The sequence below is a fragment of the Halictus rubicundus genome, chromosome 7 (genome assembly GCF_050948215.1).
Source record: "Halictus rubicundus isolate RS-2024b chromosome 7, iyHalRubi1_principal, whole genome shotgun sequence".
Taxonomy (NCBI): Eukaryota; Metazoa; Arthropoda; class Insecta; order Hymenoptera; family Halictidae; genus Halictus; species Halictus rubicundus.
The window spans coordinates 18,971,972-18,990,142 of NC_135155.1; the positions used below are offsets into that span (position 1 = coordinate 18,971,972).

At 37.0% G+C, this 18,171-nt stretch overlaps 2 protein-coding genes across 2 annotated transcripts; one reads left to right on the plus strand and one right to left on the minus strand.

Moving 5' to 3' along the window:
• The first annotated feature begins 262 nt into the window (after nucleotides 1–262).
• On the plus strand, nucleotides 263–15,339 carry Accoas (acetyl coenzyme A synthase). The gene is made up of 11 exons (XM_076790931.1): nucleotides 263–681; nucleotides 3,063–3,278; nucleotides 8,196–8,391; nucleotides 8,719–8,950; nucleotides 9,090–9,261; nucleotides 9,455–9,647; nucleotides 10,163–10,318; nucleotides 10,561–10,728; nucleotides 11,043–11,232; nucleotides 14,176–14,421; nucleotides 14,692–15,339. The coding sequence occupies exons 1-11, from the start codon at nucleotides 590–592 to the stop codon at nucleotides 14,886–14,888; spliced, it is 2,058 nt and encodes a 685-aa protein (XP_076647046.1). The 5' UTR covers nucleotides 263–589; the 3' UTR covers nucleotides 14,889–15,339.
• LOC143355811 (enolase) lies at nucleotides 11,243–14,004 on the minus strand. The gene is made up of 4 exons (XM_076790932.1): nucleotides 13,109–14,004; nucleotides 12,719–12,843; nucleotides 12,129–12,374; nucleotides 11,243–12,029 (listed from the first exon to the last, which is right to left on the minus strand). The coding sequence occupies exons 1-4, from the start codon at nucleotides 13,501–13,503 to the stop codon at nucleotides 11,485–11,487; spliced, it is 1,311 nt and encodes a 436-aa protein (XP_076647047.1). The 5' UTR covers nucleotides 13,504–14,004; the 3' UTR covers nucleotides 11,243–11,484.
• Nucleotides 15,340–18,171: the final 2,832 nt, after the last annotated feature.

An 18,171-nucleotide genomic window follows, 5' to 3' on the forward strand; every position in this document is an offset into this window, starting at 1 on the left:
AAATGTTACGTAGGTTTATATGGTAAACGAGACTTTTTAGCCCCACTCTACATTATCGTTCAACAGATTTGTGGAATTTCACATGTATCCCTGAGAATGTAATGATAGCGCGTGTGCTATCCGAATGTCCAGCAAAGCTGAGGCCAGCCTAGAAAACAATGCGCCCCTGACGGCATCTTCTCCCCCGACGCGACGTCGACATCGCGTTCCCCGACGGCGACGACGCCGACGACGCGAACGACGCCACACTGATCGCCGTTCCTAACTCAGTCACGCTTTATCAGCCGAGCCGTAACGCGGAAAGGAGCAAAGGCGACGAGCGGTTCCGAAGCTATATCTTCGTGCCACCTCCGGTTCAACCCAGATCTCATTGTGCTCCGTCCTCGCGAAAACCGTGGGTTGTCCGTTCGCCTAACCGAGGAACGACTCTCGAACCGGGACAGACGAGAGAACGCGTCCTGGATCCGTCATTGTAACGCTTCCTCTTCAGCCCCGCTGTTTTATTGATCGTCCGCTCCGAGCCTCCGAAAACGCCGCGGTGCCGTTTTAAGGGTTGTTTCAGTCCGAGAAATTCGCTAAATCCACGAACATGGTGAACGACGACATCTACTACCCCAATACCGAGATCGCGAAGAACGCGTACTGCGACAGCTTCAAGCGCTACAAAGAGATGCACGAGAAGTGAGTGTTACGATCCTGTTTCTCGGGGGTAGTTTCTTAAGGGTAGTTTCGTTTCCCGATCCTCGCGAGTGGAGATTCTTCTTCGAATCCCCCTGTTCGAAATTCTCCTTGCCATCTCCTCAAGCTTCCCTCTGTAGCATCAGCTGATCCTCTTCAACCCCTTTCTACCCCTAATTCCGCGAAAGCGTAACACCGTATCGGAAAACCGCGAACGTAATCAATAATTTCGACAATGACCCGTCCGCAGAATCGCCGATACCAGAGCACGTAATTCTCGTTCGATTATTACTTAACTCGATATTGATTATTGTTATGGTGACTTGCAAATGATCGATAGTATGATCTCGTTTACATTTAACCCCTTGCACGCGATTCGCTGATACAGTAACGCGAGAATCTTCTGGGAAATACTTCTTTCGACGAACTAGAACATTAAAATTATAGTCGAACTTTTATTATCGTGGCTCATTGTCTCTCGTGTTAGTACCATGACATAAGGTGTTATACCACGGAATCTGTTTCAAGAACGAGCTATATCATGCCTTTCTGTGCCAGTGAAATACTTCCGCGAGCGACTGTACACGTCGCAATCTGAATTATTGAATAAAATTTACATTGCGAGCGCTTATAAATTATTGTCGGAAAAACGACGCGTTTTTACTCCCTCGAACGGAAGGACAAGAAAATCGTTTTGCTAGGGACATTTCGAACGCGGAGGAACGACGATAATGATTTTTAAGAAAATTCTCCAGCTGATCAGAAAAATCTGCCAGGGAAATTATAGAGGGGGACTGTCAGAGAGGGTGAACGATAAATGGGAGCTTGACAATAATCGTGAGCAGAATGACCAGCGCGGTTATTAAGTGCATTCCCTCGGCGCTCGTTAATGTATTCATAAGAGAGATTCGTTGCGCAAAGGGTATCATTCAAGGTTTATTATGGCGCATCTCGTGATAGGGTACGTTTCTGAAGCGAATCCGCGTTTCTAGGGCAGTACGGAATTATTCTCTCAACGATATCGAGAGAAACATAGTCGATGTTTGCTTCTATGTACCACGATAGTAATCACTAGACTGCGGTTCTTTATGCGGTTTAAAAGTTGTCCGAGTCAATTCTAAGAAACTGAAGGTTAATGAAAATGCATTTTCACTTTCAATCAGCTTAAAAAGTCGACGATAATGTAGGATAACCTTGACTCCTATAGTAGATTTCTGTATCGCGCGATGAAAAAGAAAGAAACTGTTTAAAAAGACTGTATATGTGTATTTCATGTGACAGTAAATGTAGAATACATCTGAAAAGGCTGTACACTTACTGTCACAGAAGATGCATATACACGCAGTCTGTAAATAATTTTTTGACCGCGTTGCAAAGGTAGTCTATACTCTACTCATTTTTCCTGTAAACGAATAAAACCCTTGTAAATTAGGCTTCGCGGTTCTAAGCAGCTGTTAACTATCGAGTCTTTGCAAAAGTTCATTATTACATTGTGGATCTTTGTGCAAAGTAAAAACTTTCCAAGTCTATTGTACAAAGTAGAAATTGCGCAAAAATGAACTTTGTCTTTTAATCATTTTAATGTATCTAGAATAACGATATTTTTAAACTCTTCAAATGTCTTCACAGTTGTACTTTATCTATTTATTCTTATCGTAAATGCACGAATAGTCCAAGGACTATTCACTACAGACAAGCTGGAAGTAAAAGCATAATCTCTTGGAAATTTCTTTTACTCTTTTATCATTTATCAAGAAACTTTTCTGAACACATTTCTTTGAATTTATGAAAGGTCGTATAATATTGCCACATTATAACGAGCAACCTTTATCGAGTGATTTCTATAGTTGTTTCGGTTCCGATATCTTGCAAATCTGTAATACCATAGGTGTCTAATATGGAAATAGAACAATGTTATCGATCACCGTAGCCACTTGTTACAAGATACATTCTCCGCCTATCTTGAATACCTTAACATTTCCTCCGCCGAACAATGCATATTCTGCCGCTATTAAGGTTAAATTGGCAACCTGAGAACAATACTATGAAACTAATTCGTCTTTTTTGTTTTAGAACCAATTAAGAGTTTTAAATAATTCTAAAAGTAGAGTAAGAGGCGAAAATAATTAGAATATGACCGATTTAGGTTTCATTAAGTGAAATATCTAACGATTCATGATAAATGTAAATTCTATGTATCCCGAAAAGGGAAACATTATTGAAATAAAAAGAAAAGGGACACAGCCTTTCAGGTTCTCGCGTTCTGTTTTTCGGATCTATAATCGAATCCACTTTAGGTTAAATCCTTTTGTATCTGGTCCTTTTTGTATTTTTAAAATGGATTATTTGACGCAGTTTTTGAGTTCTGGCGTTCTGTTTTTCAGGTCTATAAAGAATCCAGTGGAGTTCTGGGGCGAAATAGCGAAACAGTTTTATTGGGAAACGCCAGCGGTCGACGAGAAGTTTTTCTCGTACAACTTCCATTTGAGCAAAGGCGACATTTTTATTAAATGGATGGAAGGAGCCTCGACCAATATCAGTTTCAATCTGTTGGACAAAAATGTGAAGACCGGGAACGGCGACAAGATCGCGTTTTACTGGTAAGACCTGTCGATTTGCGATTCAAATATCGCGATCGTAGAAATTTAAATCGTCACGGAACTGGGGAAACGCTGACGTAAGGGAAAAATTATGATCGAAAATGTATCACAACAATGGGTCCGAGCACGAGGACGAATAAATTCGTCGAACGTTTTCGAATTAGCCTATTCTTTAGTAATTAGGGTAACGGACCCAATTACTGTACGGGTGCCAATTACTGTGCCTATTTTAATTATACTGATTTTGAAAGTAACTGATTTTAAAGAAAAAAAATTAATATCTCTTTTTTAATATTCATTATGCTTTAAAAATAGTTATAATTAACATAGGTACAGTAATTGGTGGACCCACAGTAATTGGATCCATTACCCTACACTGTGAATCCAAGTCGAAATTTCTTTCTTTCTTTAATAATTTTGCTAAATGCAAAAGTATTAATCTTTTAAAATTCTCTTAATCATTTTAATGTTTTAAAATCAAAAAAATCAAATCCGGATCTTTGTGCAAAATAAAACTTGTCCGTGACGTACAGTGGATTCAAAAAATATTGAAGCACTACATTTACGATTTTCAAAAAATTATCGATATTTAAATTGTGATAATTTCGTGTTTTCTTTAATAATCTTACTAATTTGAAAATCATATGGCGACGTCCCTAAATTCGTTTTTGTTATAAATTCATAAAATTCGCAGTCCAATAGTATGTTTTTGACTGAAATAGTCACTAAGGCTAGGAACTAATAAATATTTCCGATCGAAAATGGTTGAACTTCGTACCTACGCAGTCGCAAAAAGTTTGTTCTGCTAAGATGTTAATACTTCTTACAGAGATACGTATTCGCAGATATGAATGCTAAGATCAGCAGTTTTGGAAAACATTTTTTTTTATCGTCTGCAGAAAACTGTCAGACATAACGCTTAATGAACAGAGTTGTATATATTTATAACGACCGATAAGGTTAATGCTCTGCGATGTGATATGTATAATAGATACATACCAAATGTACACAGTAGTGAAAAATGAGTATCACAAATCAACCGTGTCGAAAAGCGTGACGGTCTTGAATAATTATATCGTGCGGTCATTACTCAACTTGACATGCTTATGGGAACCGATTATAACATTTTGCAATTGAAATCTTCTATGGTTATATTTTATCATGTCTTATAATTTATTCATGAAAGATTTATAATCATTTTTAGAGTACAGTAGAACCTCGATAAATTGTACAATGAATTAATTATTGAGCGAATTTCTTATAGAACTTACTTTTGACTTAAGAATGTATTATTATTAAATATTAAATGTGAATCATTCAAATTAAATGTTATGGCGGCTTTCTATTCTTATTAGAGGAACTTTATTAAACTGATAAGTTCCGTTAAGATATACTTGATTATGAAATTGATGTGTTGTTATTTTTAAAATTTATAGAAATTTGTTTATCTAACGTTGTTATTTTAAAATGCTATTGCCTTTTTGTAAGGAACGGTGAGAAAAGTGGAAATTCTTTTGAAGCATTCTACAATACTGCTGACGGATGAAAGTATGAAACACGCGTTCGCTCATGCGTCTACATCGTACGATGTTCGATGATTCGTCGAAAATTTGGCACATTGTCAGTATGGATGTTCCCATTGGTCGAGTCCACGTGGTACGATCGCGTCATGTCACGTGGCGTTGGCATAGATTTCTAGAAATGCGTTCGTCGTCGCGAGGAAACAAAATTATACAACGGGCGCGCTCGAACTGTTTATATTATTACATTGGTTTACGTAACGTCGAACATTTTTAGTAATAAAGTTTAATGCTTCTCTAATCCTTTCTCGCGGCAAAACAAATAAATATAATGGTGATAAATCAGCCGAAAAATTCGAACGTACATATTTGTTTCGCGATCACTTTTTACGATGATGTAAAGCACGTTATGTAAAACCGAACTTTACACATTAGGTCACTTTTTTTCCAGTACAGTCAAAGTCTCTCGTCGTAATTACGATGATAAACATTTTCCTGTTATAGTATGCTTTTGATAGAACTATCGAACCATAAGTTAAAAACACGATCGTATGGTATTTGTCGTTTGTTAAGAATATCGCGGTTTGAAATTATTTCTTTTAATCGAACTGTTGCAATTATTGGATCTTGCTAAAGCGCTGTAATAAAGCATTTTGTTTCACTTTAAAGTGTAGCTCGGACTTTCTCCTATCGATTTCGAATACTCGTTTGCATTAATTTCCATTGCACGTGCACCCCGGCAATGCTTCATGTCAACATTTAAATCAACGGTCTGGCATCAAGTTACTTCTGCCGTTAAGCAACGTAAAGTCTCATCATTTCTGATATAACATACCTTATGAAGTATACTAACATAAAATTATTTTAAATAAAAAAGAAAAATGTAAATTAATCATGCTACATTATCTTAATAACATTCGCTGTTATTATACAATGTCCTGCATTATTCTCGAAGGACGAGCAACTAAGAAGATATTTTACATACGTTAAAATGTCCTATATTATTACTTTAATCAAAGTACTTGATTTCTTTCTCATATACGCAGTGACTATTAAAAAACTACTTGTGATGTAAATTACGGACTTTGGAGGACTTAGGAGGACCTGAAAATATTAGTCGTCTAGACTGCGGATGTTTATGCAAATGCATATTTTCACAAGAATAGACGCATAGAAATTTGTGTTTTCATTAGGTCATTCGGAAAACATCTATTCCATTTTGCATATTTTGCATATTACATCAGTTTTGCATTTTTTTAAATAGGTTTCATTTGGCATCGATCTCTTACACGATAACATCTGCAAGTATCGTAATAACGTATTATAGACAAATATCAGTGAACTAACATCTAGATCACATATATTTTCAAGGAATTCTTGGGAGCCACAAACAATACTAAACATATGCCACAGTATGATTCGAAACCATTAAAGTGACAACATAGCGGAAATAGTACCGCTAGAAATTTGTGATGTTACATATCACAATAAAGTTTAGAGTGGAAATTATGACATTCTTACCTATTTATTAAAATTAGTAACAAAAGGAATACATTTTTATTTAACTTTTGCTGCTTATAATTAAGATTGGCAATTTTTATTTTGAATAAAAATCTGCAGTCGAATTATTACATTCTTACCTATTCATTAAAATTAGTAACAAACGGAATACATTTTAACTTTTGTCTATTCGTCACTAATTATATCGTTTATTGAGGCGAAAGATTAAACAGAACTTGATAACTTCGTTTTTGACCCGAAAAATTTAACGCAGTAATCATGTTCTGTTTAATCATTTGTCTGAATAAGCGAAACTGCATAAGCTTGATTAGCTGAAAGCGGTATTAGTAAATTGTAGCAAAGTATTATCTGTTTCGATAACTGTCTGTCTGTATGAGGTGTCAGACCATTTTATAAGCGTATACTATCGTTATCTTTATGTAACTTTATGTCGTGACAATTTCTATTCAATCGTATGATCGGAATTACGCTACTCGACGATGTCTGGTATCCCCTGATGACTTGCAGACAATCACAACAAGGTCTAGCGATACTTCGAACTTGACCTTGGCAAACAGCGAATGACTAAATTTGGAAAAAGCGATTCGCATGTACACACCAACTGCACGCGAATGACGCTTCCGATTTAGATATCGAAGGTTTCCCGCACGACGAATAATCAAAACGATAAACTATTCCCACAGCATGATTTTGTACAAATGGAAATTCGAAGTACCGTCATATGTCAACTTTTCAAGCGTATCAGGAAATTCTTGAATAGTTATCGATGCAAAACTACACCTATTTTTGTTCGTTGCCAGTTATTGTTTTGCAGAAAAGTTTCACCTTTCGAAAGACTGTCGGCTAACTCGGGAAACCGTCTTTTAAAATTTACTTTATTATCAAGTTTATTATCAAGTTTATAAAAATAAATTCTACCCTCGAATATGCCATCTATCACTTTCTATGCATTTACTCAATTTTATATATTATATATAATTTAAAATTTAAAGGCAATAATAGCACGACATTACACATAACTTGGACCTTTAGATCTTTGTGAAAATCTCAATTTGTATAGACTATTTTATAAAGACCAAGGTGAGGAACAATCTCAAATTACCAACTAGAAAATTCTAAAGTTCGAAAGTTTTCTTGTATTTTAAAACTGTGTAAATACCCCAAATGCATAATAATTTGCAGTTTACTTATCACTAGATTGTGGATTTTATGCATTTATCTAAGGGTATCTGAAAATCTACCAATATATAATTTTAATTGTGCAGATCAAAGTACGAAAACAAATACAGAATACAAATACAAATACAGACGTAATCTCCTCCGATTTTCATGCCCTTGAAATACTCTGTACGGCTCATCATATTGAACAACTTTTTCTTGTGTAATAAATGTTGTCGGCCTTCATTTTTTAGATATTTAAAAGAAATGTGCTGGTCAATGATGACAATTGCTTTTCGTTACGATAAAATGATAATAGATACAGTATTAATCGATCGTTACGAATAGTTTGCAGATTTTATGCATTCATAGAAAAAGTTAATGTGTAGGTGCAAGATAAAGCTGCAAAAACATTAAAATACATTTTCATATCTGTTTCTGACATGCAATGCTGCTAAAAAATTTTTTAAATATTAAAAAGGAGATGAAAGTGAAAGTATAATCAATATAGGCACAGTAATTGGCATCCCCACGTAACGGCTCTAAATCGAAACGCGTTCCGGCGTTGTTACGTGAATCAATTCGTTTCAAATTGACTGATTAAAATGCTTACACGAGTGTTTTTGTTATTATCGGTGTTTGGCCAATACTAAATTCATTTCGTAAGAGTGACTCACCGTCGGCGGAAGATTACTCGAATTGTGTAACATTATTTCAGGGAGGGCAACGATCCCGACGATTATTCGCGACTGACATACAAGAAATTGCTGGAGGAGGTATGTCGATTTGCGAATGTACTGAAATCGAAGGGAGTGACAAAGGGGGACCGTGTTGCTATTTACATGCCAATGATCTTGGAGCTCCCCGTTGCTATGTTGGCCTGCACCAGGATCGGTGCCGTCCATAGTGTAGTGGTAATTACTATTTTTTCAACCGCTATACTTCATTTTTAAAACTGCATCATTTCTACCCGCAACGGTATATATATGAATGTTTCTTTGAGATCAACGTTAATCGTCTTGTTCGAAATAATATAAATAGCTTATGGCTTTAACAATTACAGCTAGTAGAAAAGTTAAAGTTTAGATGAAACGTTTTTAATTAAGGGTCAAAATGGGCCAAGTGAGAGTGCAATTTTCCACTCCAGTGTATCTTGAGTAAAATTTGTAAATTTATTTGGAAATCGTAACAAATTAATTTGTACGTTTAACGTGTATGTAATGCCATTCCTGCACAATCAGTTTGCAGGGTATTCGTCAGATTCTTTAGCGGAACGTATTTTGGATTCGAAAGCAAAAGTTCTGGTGACAACCGACGGCGTGTGGAGAGGCGAAAAGCTACTTATGCTGAAGGCCATCTGCGATGACGCTTTAAGCAAGGTTGCGAAGAATGGCCACGTGGTCGAGTGTTGTGTTGTGGTCTCTCACCTGAGGAGGGTCAGTAGTCCGCAAGGGAGCAAAACTGATACAGCAGGTGAGTAGAAAATAGAATTGGTATTTACAGTCTGTCCCACGAAAGCGCAGTGTTGATATATCTGGAAGTTCATCGAAATTATAAAATTAAAGAATACATAGATAAACTTCAAGAAAAAATTTTCTTTAACTCTACAAAGGAAAGACAAACGGTGTGAATGGTACAAGCGGCGGAAATGGCTTGGCAACTCCTCAAGTACCATGGGACGATGATCGGGATGTCTGGTGGCACGAAGAAATGGAAGACGCCGAAGATAAGTGTTATCCTGTATGGATGGCTGCTGAAGATCCACTTTTTATTTTGTACACTAGGTGAATAATTTATAAATCTTTTTCTTGAGGCTAATATGCATTCGAAAATGCATTTATGAGCATTTATTATTAAAAATTCAGAAAATTTTTATCACACCGTATCGAGGAACATTTTGACCATGTTTTTAACGGAATCCATGTTAGATTTCAAAGTGGATGTTTCCTTCATTTTACTATCTTTCTTCGAAAACAGCGGCTCCACGGGAACACCAAAAGGCGTGCTTCACACTACGGCTGGTTACTTAATTTATGCGGCAACGACATTCAAATATGTCTTCGATTATCATCCCTCTGACGTCTTCTGGTGCACTGCTGACGTTGGTTGGATCACCGGTCACACTTACGTTGTTTATGGTCCCCTGGCAAATGCAGCCACTTCCGTTATCGTAAGTCAACGTCCCTCTCTTCGTCGCATTATCTTCGATTAATTGATAAGAGTACGCGTCTTATTAGTTTTCATGGAAAGCAACGAAATTGACGTATGGTGCAAGATATGTACCTTTACTGACAAAAATTAGAAAATGAAATTCTAAAATTAGGAAATCAATTCGTTTTCTTCTTATTCATGTTTAGAAAAGTTATTTAAACGCACCTATTGAACAAAGGCGAAAAGTTAACATATCCCTCGCAGGATCATATTGACCTGAACACAGCAAAGGGTTAAATAACGACGTGCGTACAATTAGTATGACCTTCTTTACGTGAAATACGAGATCCTGATCATTACGCATGTGCAATACTAGCAAAGTTGGTCTTATTAAGTGTCTGCGTATAAAAATGTTAACTTTTGTCAGTAGTAGTATATGTCCTATGCTGTCACCGTATCGTTAAATTTTTCTATTTTAAAATTTGAATATTAAAATTTCATTGATATCGTGTTCTTTTTAATTTGCATATGCAGTTCGAGGGTACACCGTTCTATCCAACTAATGATCGGTATTGGTCCGTCATCGACAAATACAAAGTGACGCAGTTTTACACTGCACCTACTGCGATCAGATCGTTGATGAAATTCGGGGACGAGTTGGTGAAGAAGCATAATTTATCTACCTTAAAGGTAGGTCAGAATTAATGAATAATCTGTATAATTGCAAAAATTGGAATGAAACGAAAGTCTCGTATTTAAAATGATGTTATGCTCTATAAAAGTTTTTATGACCTTGTATTTTAACATATATACGTGTCGCCTAAGTATAGAAAGTTGCAATTAATAATGAAGAGCAGATTCGAGAAATGTGTTTCTTTTTTTATTGTGCTACATAATGATGTAATTCTTTTCTAAGGAATGTTTTGTTCCAGGTACTCGGTTCGGTTGGAGAGCCAATTAACCCTGAAGCTTGGCTTTGGTTCTATAATCTCGTTGGTCATGGCAAGTGCAGCATAGCGGACACATTCTGGCAAACAGAAACCGGAGGCCACGTGATCACTCCTTTGCCTGGTGCTACGCCTATGAAGCCAGGTTCTGCAGTAAGTTATTATATTCCACATATTTTATCAGACTGTTTGTTCATTTTCATGCAACTTATTCAAATAAAAGAAACGTATCGTGAATCATAATGCGGATGTTCGTGCAACGTAAAAGTTGCCTATATCAATTACAAGAAAAGGAAGCTACATAAAAATTGATTTCTCCTTTTACTAATTATAGTAGATTGTAAATAATGCAAAAACTATTCTTGCGTGGGCTTGGTCTGGGCGAGGTGTTTGGAAAATTGATGTTTGATAACAGTATGTATTATAAAATGGATCAATCGAGTAATCTATTACACTATCTCCGACAGACATTCCCTTTCTTCGGAGTCTTACCAGAGCTGTTAGATGAAGATGGTCGAGTAATCGAAGGAGCAGGAGAAGGATACCTCGTCTTCCGTCAGCCATGGCCAGGCATGATGAGGACACTTTACGCCAATCACCAACGCTTCCAAAATACGTACTTCGACCGATTCCATGGGTACTACTGCACGGGTGATGGTAAGTGAATCAATTAATGGAGTAGCATCAAATTAACCGATCGACGACAGTGCTGGGTAATATTTGACCAAGTAAATATTCCAAATACCATTTAATATCTTAGGCTCTGCTCGGCTTAAATAAAATAATCTTTTAAATAGGACGCCAAATTTTGGCAAAAAAATATTTTGCTATTTACTACTTGAAACAGTATTTTAACCAGCTCTGACTGACAATCAGTGAATATATTATCAACAAACAACTAACACAAAATTATTTAGCCAGAGGATTTCTGTAATTTTGTCCCGCGAATCTCGCATCTTTCCCAAGTTCTTCTTCAATTCTCAACAGTTGATTATACTTCGCTGTCCTCTCGGATCTGCAGGGTGCCCCAGCTTTGAATTGACCGGCGGACAAACCGACTGCCAAATCGGCAACGAAATTATCCTCCGTCTCAGCCTGGCAAGTCGTCACGATGTATCCCCAGTCGCTAATCCTCGCTATCTTCGCGCAATTAATCGCCTCCGTTACTGTCCCGACTTGCGACATTCGCAGAATAATAGCGTTCGCCATTTGCCTCTCTATCGCTTCCTCGATTCGGTCAATGTTCATGGCAGTCAAGTCATCCGAAACGATTTGGATGTCTTGATCGGCTATCGTGAGCCAGCCTTCCCAATCCTCCTGGTCGAATGGATCTTCGATGGAAACTATGGATGGAAATTCTGCTAGGTATTCCAAATACTGGTCTTTCAGGGTTTCCGCTTCCATATAGTCGTCGGGATCGGAGTCCTCTGTTTTAAACCCGAGGTCGTATCCGCCTGTTGGAATTAGAATGATTATGTACCATGCATTTTTGAAAATTCTCCAAGATTGAGCAACTGGCAGTAAGTGTAAATACTTGACATCTTCGTGCTAACCTTCTTTGTAAAAGGCACTGGCCGCCATGTCTAATGCTATCATTATTCTTCCGTCGTATCCTGCGTCTTTGATAGATTCATCTAGGAGTAAAAGTGCCTCTCGATCCTCCTCGAATTCGGGTGCGAAGGCACCCTCGTCGCTAACCGGAAGTGGTAGATTTATTTCCTGAGTTGCGGCGATTTTTTTCTCCAAAACTTTGTACACTTCCGATCCCATTTTCATCGCGTCGGCGAAACTTTCAGCTCCTAATAGATGTACAAAATGATACGTGGGATAAGAGAACGAATGGACTGTAGGCATTGTTGTAAATTCATATTTGCAGAAATTCTATCGCACGAACGAAAATTGGGCATTTACTATTTTCATTTTGTATCAAATAAAGGAATCAAATGAAACTTTCATGTTGTAATGTCAAGTATATACGTAGAAAAAAAAATAGAAAATGGTAATAAATTTACAAATGGACTGTAGACATTTTTGTAAATTCATATTTGCAGAAGATTAAAAAGTCAAGCGAAACTTTTATGTTGTAATATCAGAAATATACGCAAAAAAAAGTAGAAGGCGATAATAAAAATGCTGCTGGTACCTATGGGCAAGATCATAAATTCTTGACAAGGTATCGTGTTACCCGCGTGCCTTCCTCCGCTAATCATGTTGAAACAGGGAACCGGGATATAAAGTTCTGCATTTTCAGCTAATTCCGCGATGTACCTAAACAAAGAAAAGCAGATAACTTTTATTTATATAACTCTTAAATTACTTCATTCATCTCAATTTACTTGAAGAAGTTATCTGAAAATCTGCGAATTATTTATTGTAAAAAATGTCTCATGAAAACATTTTTAGAAGTTTATAAAAGAAAAAATAGCTTCAATTTCTTTAATCTTTCCAATATTTAACATTTCATCTACTTAACTTTGTCATAAATGCATATGCATATGCTGTCTGAAATGTACGACTACCAAATCATAATTACCTGTAAACCGGAAGTCCCTTCTTTGCAGCACCAGCTTTGCAACAGGCAATGGATACGCCGAGTATGGCATTAGCACCCAGTTTCGATTTATTTTCAGTGCCGTCGAGTCTGTTTAGCAAACTGTCTATCTCCATTTGTTGACAAGCTTCCAGTCTCGATTTCAAGAGCTGTGGCGCAATTATATTGTTAATTACGTCGACAGCTCTGAACACGGAACGTCCGTTATACATGGCTTCATTTCCATCCCGTATTTCCTGGGCCTGGTTAGGGTTTGGTATTAGAACAGATGGTACCGATGATCTCAGTAATCCGACATCGGTGATTATGTCAATTTCCAACGTTGGTTCTCCTCTGGAATCAAAGATCTGTCGCGCTTTAACCTTTTGAATTGGCATGTTTTTTGTTTGATTTGTATCTGTAGAACTGCTGAACTAATCGTTCGTAATTTATTATAGATGTATCGTTGCTCGGTAGACTGACGGATTATGTGAATTTTAATATTGTTGACCCGAGGTGCATGGCAATGGAAATTACTGAAAATTTTCTATAAATTTCTTACGAGTTCAAGCCATGGTTTTGCAACTATTTATGTACGAAGATAATTGAAGCTCGACGTATGCACACACACACGCACGCACATTCTTTTTATGAACTCTCATGTGCGCTGGTAAACACGGCATTTTTTATTTAATTATAAACTGCTGACTAGTGTTATACAATTTACTCGAGTTAATGTCGTCCGTGTATGATAACAAATTATTATCGAATTTGTTTATCTCGTTACTAAATCCATCGTTTCCGAATCATAATAACTTGAAAATTTCATGCTCTTTATTTTCTATGTACGAATGTTTAAAATATTGTGATCTTGCCTGTGATATCATCATGAAAAATTACACAACGAACGAGCATTAAGCTTTATTAAGACTTTCTGAGACTTCTATACTGTAAATAGTTTACACTACTACTGCATGTAAATAATTTAATAGCGATCAAGGTTTTATTATATTGTAAAACCGAGTCCGTTATTATCGACTAAATAGACACATAAACATATTTGTTTCCAGGTGCTAGACGAGATGAGGACGGTTATCTGTGGATAACTGGCCGTATCGACGACATGTTGAACGTTTCCGGTCATCTGATGTCCACTGCGGAAGTGGAAAGTGTGTTAACAGATCATTCTGCGGTAGCAGAGGCGGCAGTTGTCAGTAAACCTCACCCTGTTAAAGGGCAATGCCTTTACTGTTTCATTACACCGAATGAGGGCGAAATGTTCGATAAGAAACTCCAAGACGAACTAAAGAGGAAAGGTAAGAGCTATAGTATATGGCATATGTGATGTATACATATAGTGAATTCAAAAACCGAGGTATCTCGAGCTTCTGCCCCGCGGTAGTAGGTATAGTTCCGCGACGTTTATTATCCAGGCCTTGGCGACATATATAGAGAAGACGCTGTATCTATTATTTACGAATCTTGAAAGCGGTACTTTATGTCTGCCGGACTTTTAGCTCCGCTTTAGCCTATATTTGTGTTTGGTCACTCTGATTCCAAAATACAGCCCTATTATTTGTGTACAGTGCGTGAGAAAATCGGACCGTTTGCCCAACCGGACATCATCCAACACGCGCCAGCACTGCCAAAGACACGATCCGGCAAGATCATGAGACGAATCCTGAGGAAGATCGCTACAGGAGATAGAAACGTTGGGGACGTGTCGACATTAGTCGACGAGAGTATCGTCGATCTTCTTTTCCAGCTGAGGCCGCAGGTGTAAAGATATTGCCGTCGACGCGTCGCATAGCCATCTTCGGAGGAAACTTCGTGAAACGTAGTAATTTAGGCAAGAAAAAAAGAAAGAAAGTAGGGCCGACACGCTTCCGGCGAGGTTCCGCTTCGAGTTTTTCAAATTTGAGGAACTTGCCAAAACTGTGAGCAATCTAGCGAGAAAAATTATTCGGATACGAGAAGCTGTGTCTCAGAAACGAAATTCCCTTTTATGTTAAAGTCGTTTCTCCTGCGTTCGATAGCCTAGTACTTACAACAGTACTATTTATGGATTACTTTGTAAGCTAGTATGTATTCCGCGGTGTAATCGTTACTGTCCGTTTCACAGTTTGCTGTTCGTTTAACAGACTCTGCGACGAGAGAGCCGCATTGGCCTCGTTAGTTTCGCCAACTCGGCACGATGACAATGATAGGAACACGACTCGCGTAAACACAAGTAACGCGACACCGCGAACGAGTTACAGTAGTGCACGATTAAGGTCCATATTGTATATTTTTTTTTCTTTGGAATCGGAGGGGATAACGGCGGACGCTTAAATGTGCACTACTGTAGTCATTTCGAAAAAGCAACCCAGCAAATTTGTTCAGAAAACCACGAGCGCGTGCCAACGATCCGAGAAAACACACGAAATGTATTTACAATTTTACAAAAAAGAAAGGAAAAAACAAACTTTGAATGTATTCATGACGTATACGTACTAATCGTCGCGCACAGGGGGATATCAAAAAGTTGAGGGGACGTACGACCGTTGTGTACGATATTGCTGGGAAACGACAAGTTTTATATAATGCACGCTCGATGCATGTGTCGAAGAATAATCGATCGACATCAATATGAAAGTATCTTGAAAACTTTTGAACAGTTTACAAAGACGTTCCGATTAGTTACACGTTCTCGACATTTATTAGAATGCGTGGCGCGAAACGAAAGCGCCGTCGTGCACGAAAGTAAATTCGTTTCCGTTTCTTCGCGTAGTCATCGATCGTTTAATGATCCCAATTCGCGATGACGTTTACATTCTCGTTTGGCTTGTTCGCTAGCTCGTTCAGTTTTTAACGATTTTCGATAATCGATGGCGTTTTGTACTGGTGCCAGCTGGCTCGACAGGAGCCGCTCGTTGACGATTTAACGTACAAACTATGTAGTTTGCGGAAGTACTGTAGTTGATGGATAGGGGCACAACGTAACGTCAGCCTCTTAGGCTCTTCCCGTCGATGACGGGAAACGTAGAAAAAAAGGAGCATAAGTTCTCTGCATCAGCCGATATAGGGCTGTATAATGACAACATATATTTAATGAAAATTTACATAGAGTGAAGACAAGGTTTACTTTTATACTTTTATGAGAGAAAGGAGTACCTGAAACACGAAACTCTGTTATTTTCAATTGATTCGAATTGTTAAGAGAGGAAATACATTTTTACATACCTCCAGCTTCTTGTAATTAATGCAGAGAATTGTTATTTTGCATAAAAACGCGCGGTCTAATTATTAAGGGTAATCCCGTGGGTCAGCCAATAAGGAAGTTACTCCTCTCAAGCAAAAATGAATGAATAAAAAATATCTTTTTGTTACTAATATATACCTAAATCTAACTACTATTTTTGTACTTAAGTAGTCGCCGAGTGTTTGTATACGCACATTGCAGTGGAAAATTAATTGATCTGTAATTGAGGTAGCTAAATATTCCCGTCCGATTCTCAGATTACATATCACGATTGCTTTCGTTACCGTAACTTCTATTAGCCAATTTACGAAGAAAACAAATAATTACACTATGTTGATGCTAACTTTAAATTTACCATACAACTGAAATGTTTTCAAATCGTCATGCTAAGAGATGTTGTACACTTTGTCGTTTCCTATCCATCAACTATACGGTTTATGTTAAGTTAAACGACACCGTAGGCCGTACAGGAGGGTATAGTCATCGAGCCACAGTAAGAATCGTTTTGCAACCCCCGGCCATTAAGTTAAGCAACAACTACTAGTGATGGCAAAAAGCGTATCACGAGTGCGTCCACATCACGGTCATCCAAAATTTGACGGTTTCAAATTGAAATTCGTGTGATACAAACTAATTTCGAGTTATTCGACGGGCCAAGATTTGTATATCTTTAATACTACGCACTCGGTGTTCTACGCGCGATATTTTCCTCGACCCGATTCTAATTACAAGTGGATTAGCAATAACGCGCGATCCTCCGTTAATTAATTGCGTGTTTCTTCGCGTTCTCGAAGAGCTATTAAGAGTAAGTTTCTTGCGACAACATGCCGAAAGGGTGTCTAGCTGTGAGTTATTTAATTTTTAGCAAATTATATTTTTTACAGCGATCGCTCCGCGCCTAATCGCGCGCGACAGACCTAAGTATACGCACGATTACCAACGCACTTTACATGAAAGTCAGCGTTTCCTGTAAATTTTTAGAATGCTGGATTTAAACGAATCACGCTGCGTTATGCAGTGTCACATACATATCATTCCTCGCGGAACAAATCAACTATAGGTGTGATAATGATATATAAAAAGTATATATATATATATATATATAATATATAGAAGAAAGTATATGTATATTATATGAAAAATGCAGAAGCATGCATATATATGTAAATATACCTACGTTAAAGAACATAATTGTTACTGGCCTGTTAAATGAAATCGTGGTATTCATTTATTCGTTCATCCCTCTTTCGAAATAATTCATTTCCATAAAGCTTCCGAAAAATTTTTAACGATCAAGTCGATTTCATATGTTCTTTTGATCTCGAAAATGTCATACAGCTTCAAAATAAACGATGTCAGATTCCACATATAATGCAAATTGCTTTTTACAATCTTGTTTCTTCCATTTCTTAGAAACTTTAAAATATGGGTTCATCAAAGAATTAAAATATTGTGTCATGGAAAAGGAAATAACACAATATTATAATATTATTATATTATACTATATAAATATATCTATATATTATATAGATATGTATAATATTTATAATCATATATTTGTTCATATATCTAATTATATAAATATGTACATATTATATATAACATAACATATAGAATATTATATATTGATATTGTATATTAATGTAATAATATATTATTATTATTACATCAGTACAATATATAATAAAAAGTGCACACAGATTATATTTAAAATTACTTTTCGAATATGTATTTCCACTACACATCAAAATTGACAGAGTTATTTTTTATAAATTCCCAATTATATTTTCAGAAATTACTGTTACATACATACTATCTAATGACA

Coding starts and splice junctions, on each gene's coding strand:
- Accoas (XM_076790931.1), top strand. CDS start 590: ATGGTGAACGACGACATCTACTACCCCAATACCGAGATCGCGAAGAAC. Junction 8,951..9,089: donor GAGCAAAACTGATACAGCAG/GTGAGTAGAAAA, acceptor AACTCTACAAAG/GAAAGACAAACGGTGTGAAT. Junction 10,729..11,042: donor CTATGAAGCCAGGTTCTGCA/GTAAGTTATTAT, acceptor TATCTCCGACAG/ACATTCCCTTTCTTCGGAGT.
- LOC143355811 (XM_076790932.1), bottom strand. CDS start 13,503: ATGCCAATTCAAAAGGTTAAAGCGCGACAGATCTTTGATTCCAGAGGA. Junction 12,844..13,108: donor AAGGGACTTCCGGTTTACAG/GTAATTATGATT, acceptor TTCTTTGTTTAG/GTACATCGCGGAATTAGCTG. Junction 12,375..12,718: donor ATTTATGATCTTGCCCATAG/GTACCAGCAGCA, acceptor TACATCTATTAG/GAGCTGAAAGTTTCGCCGAC.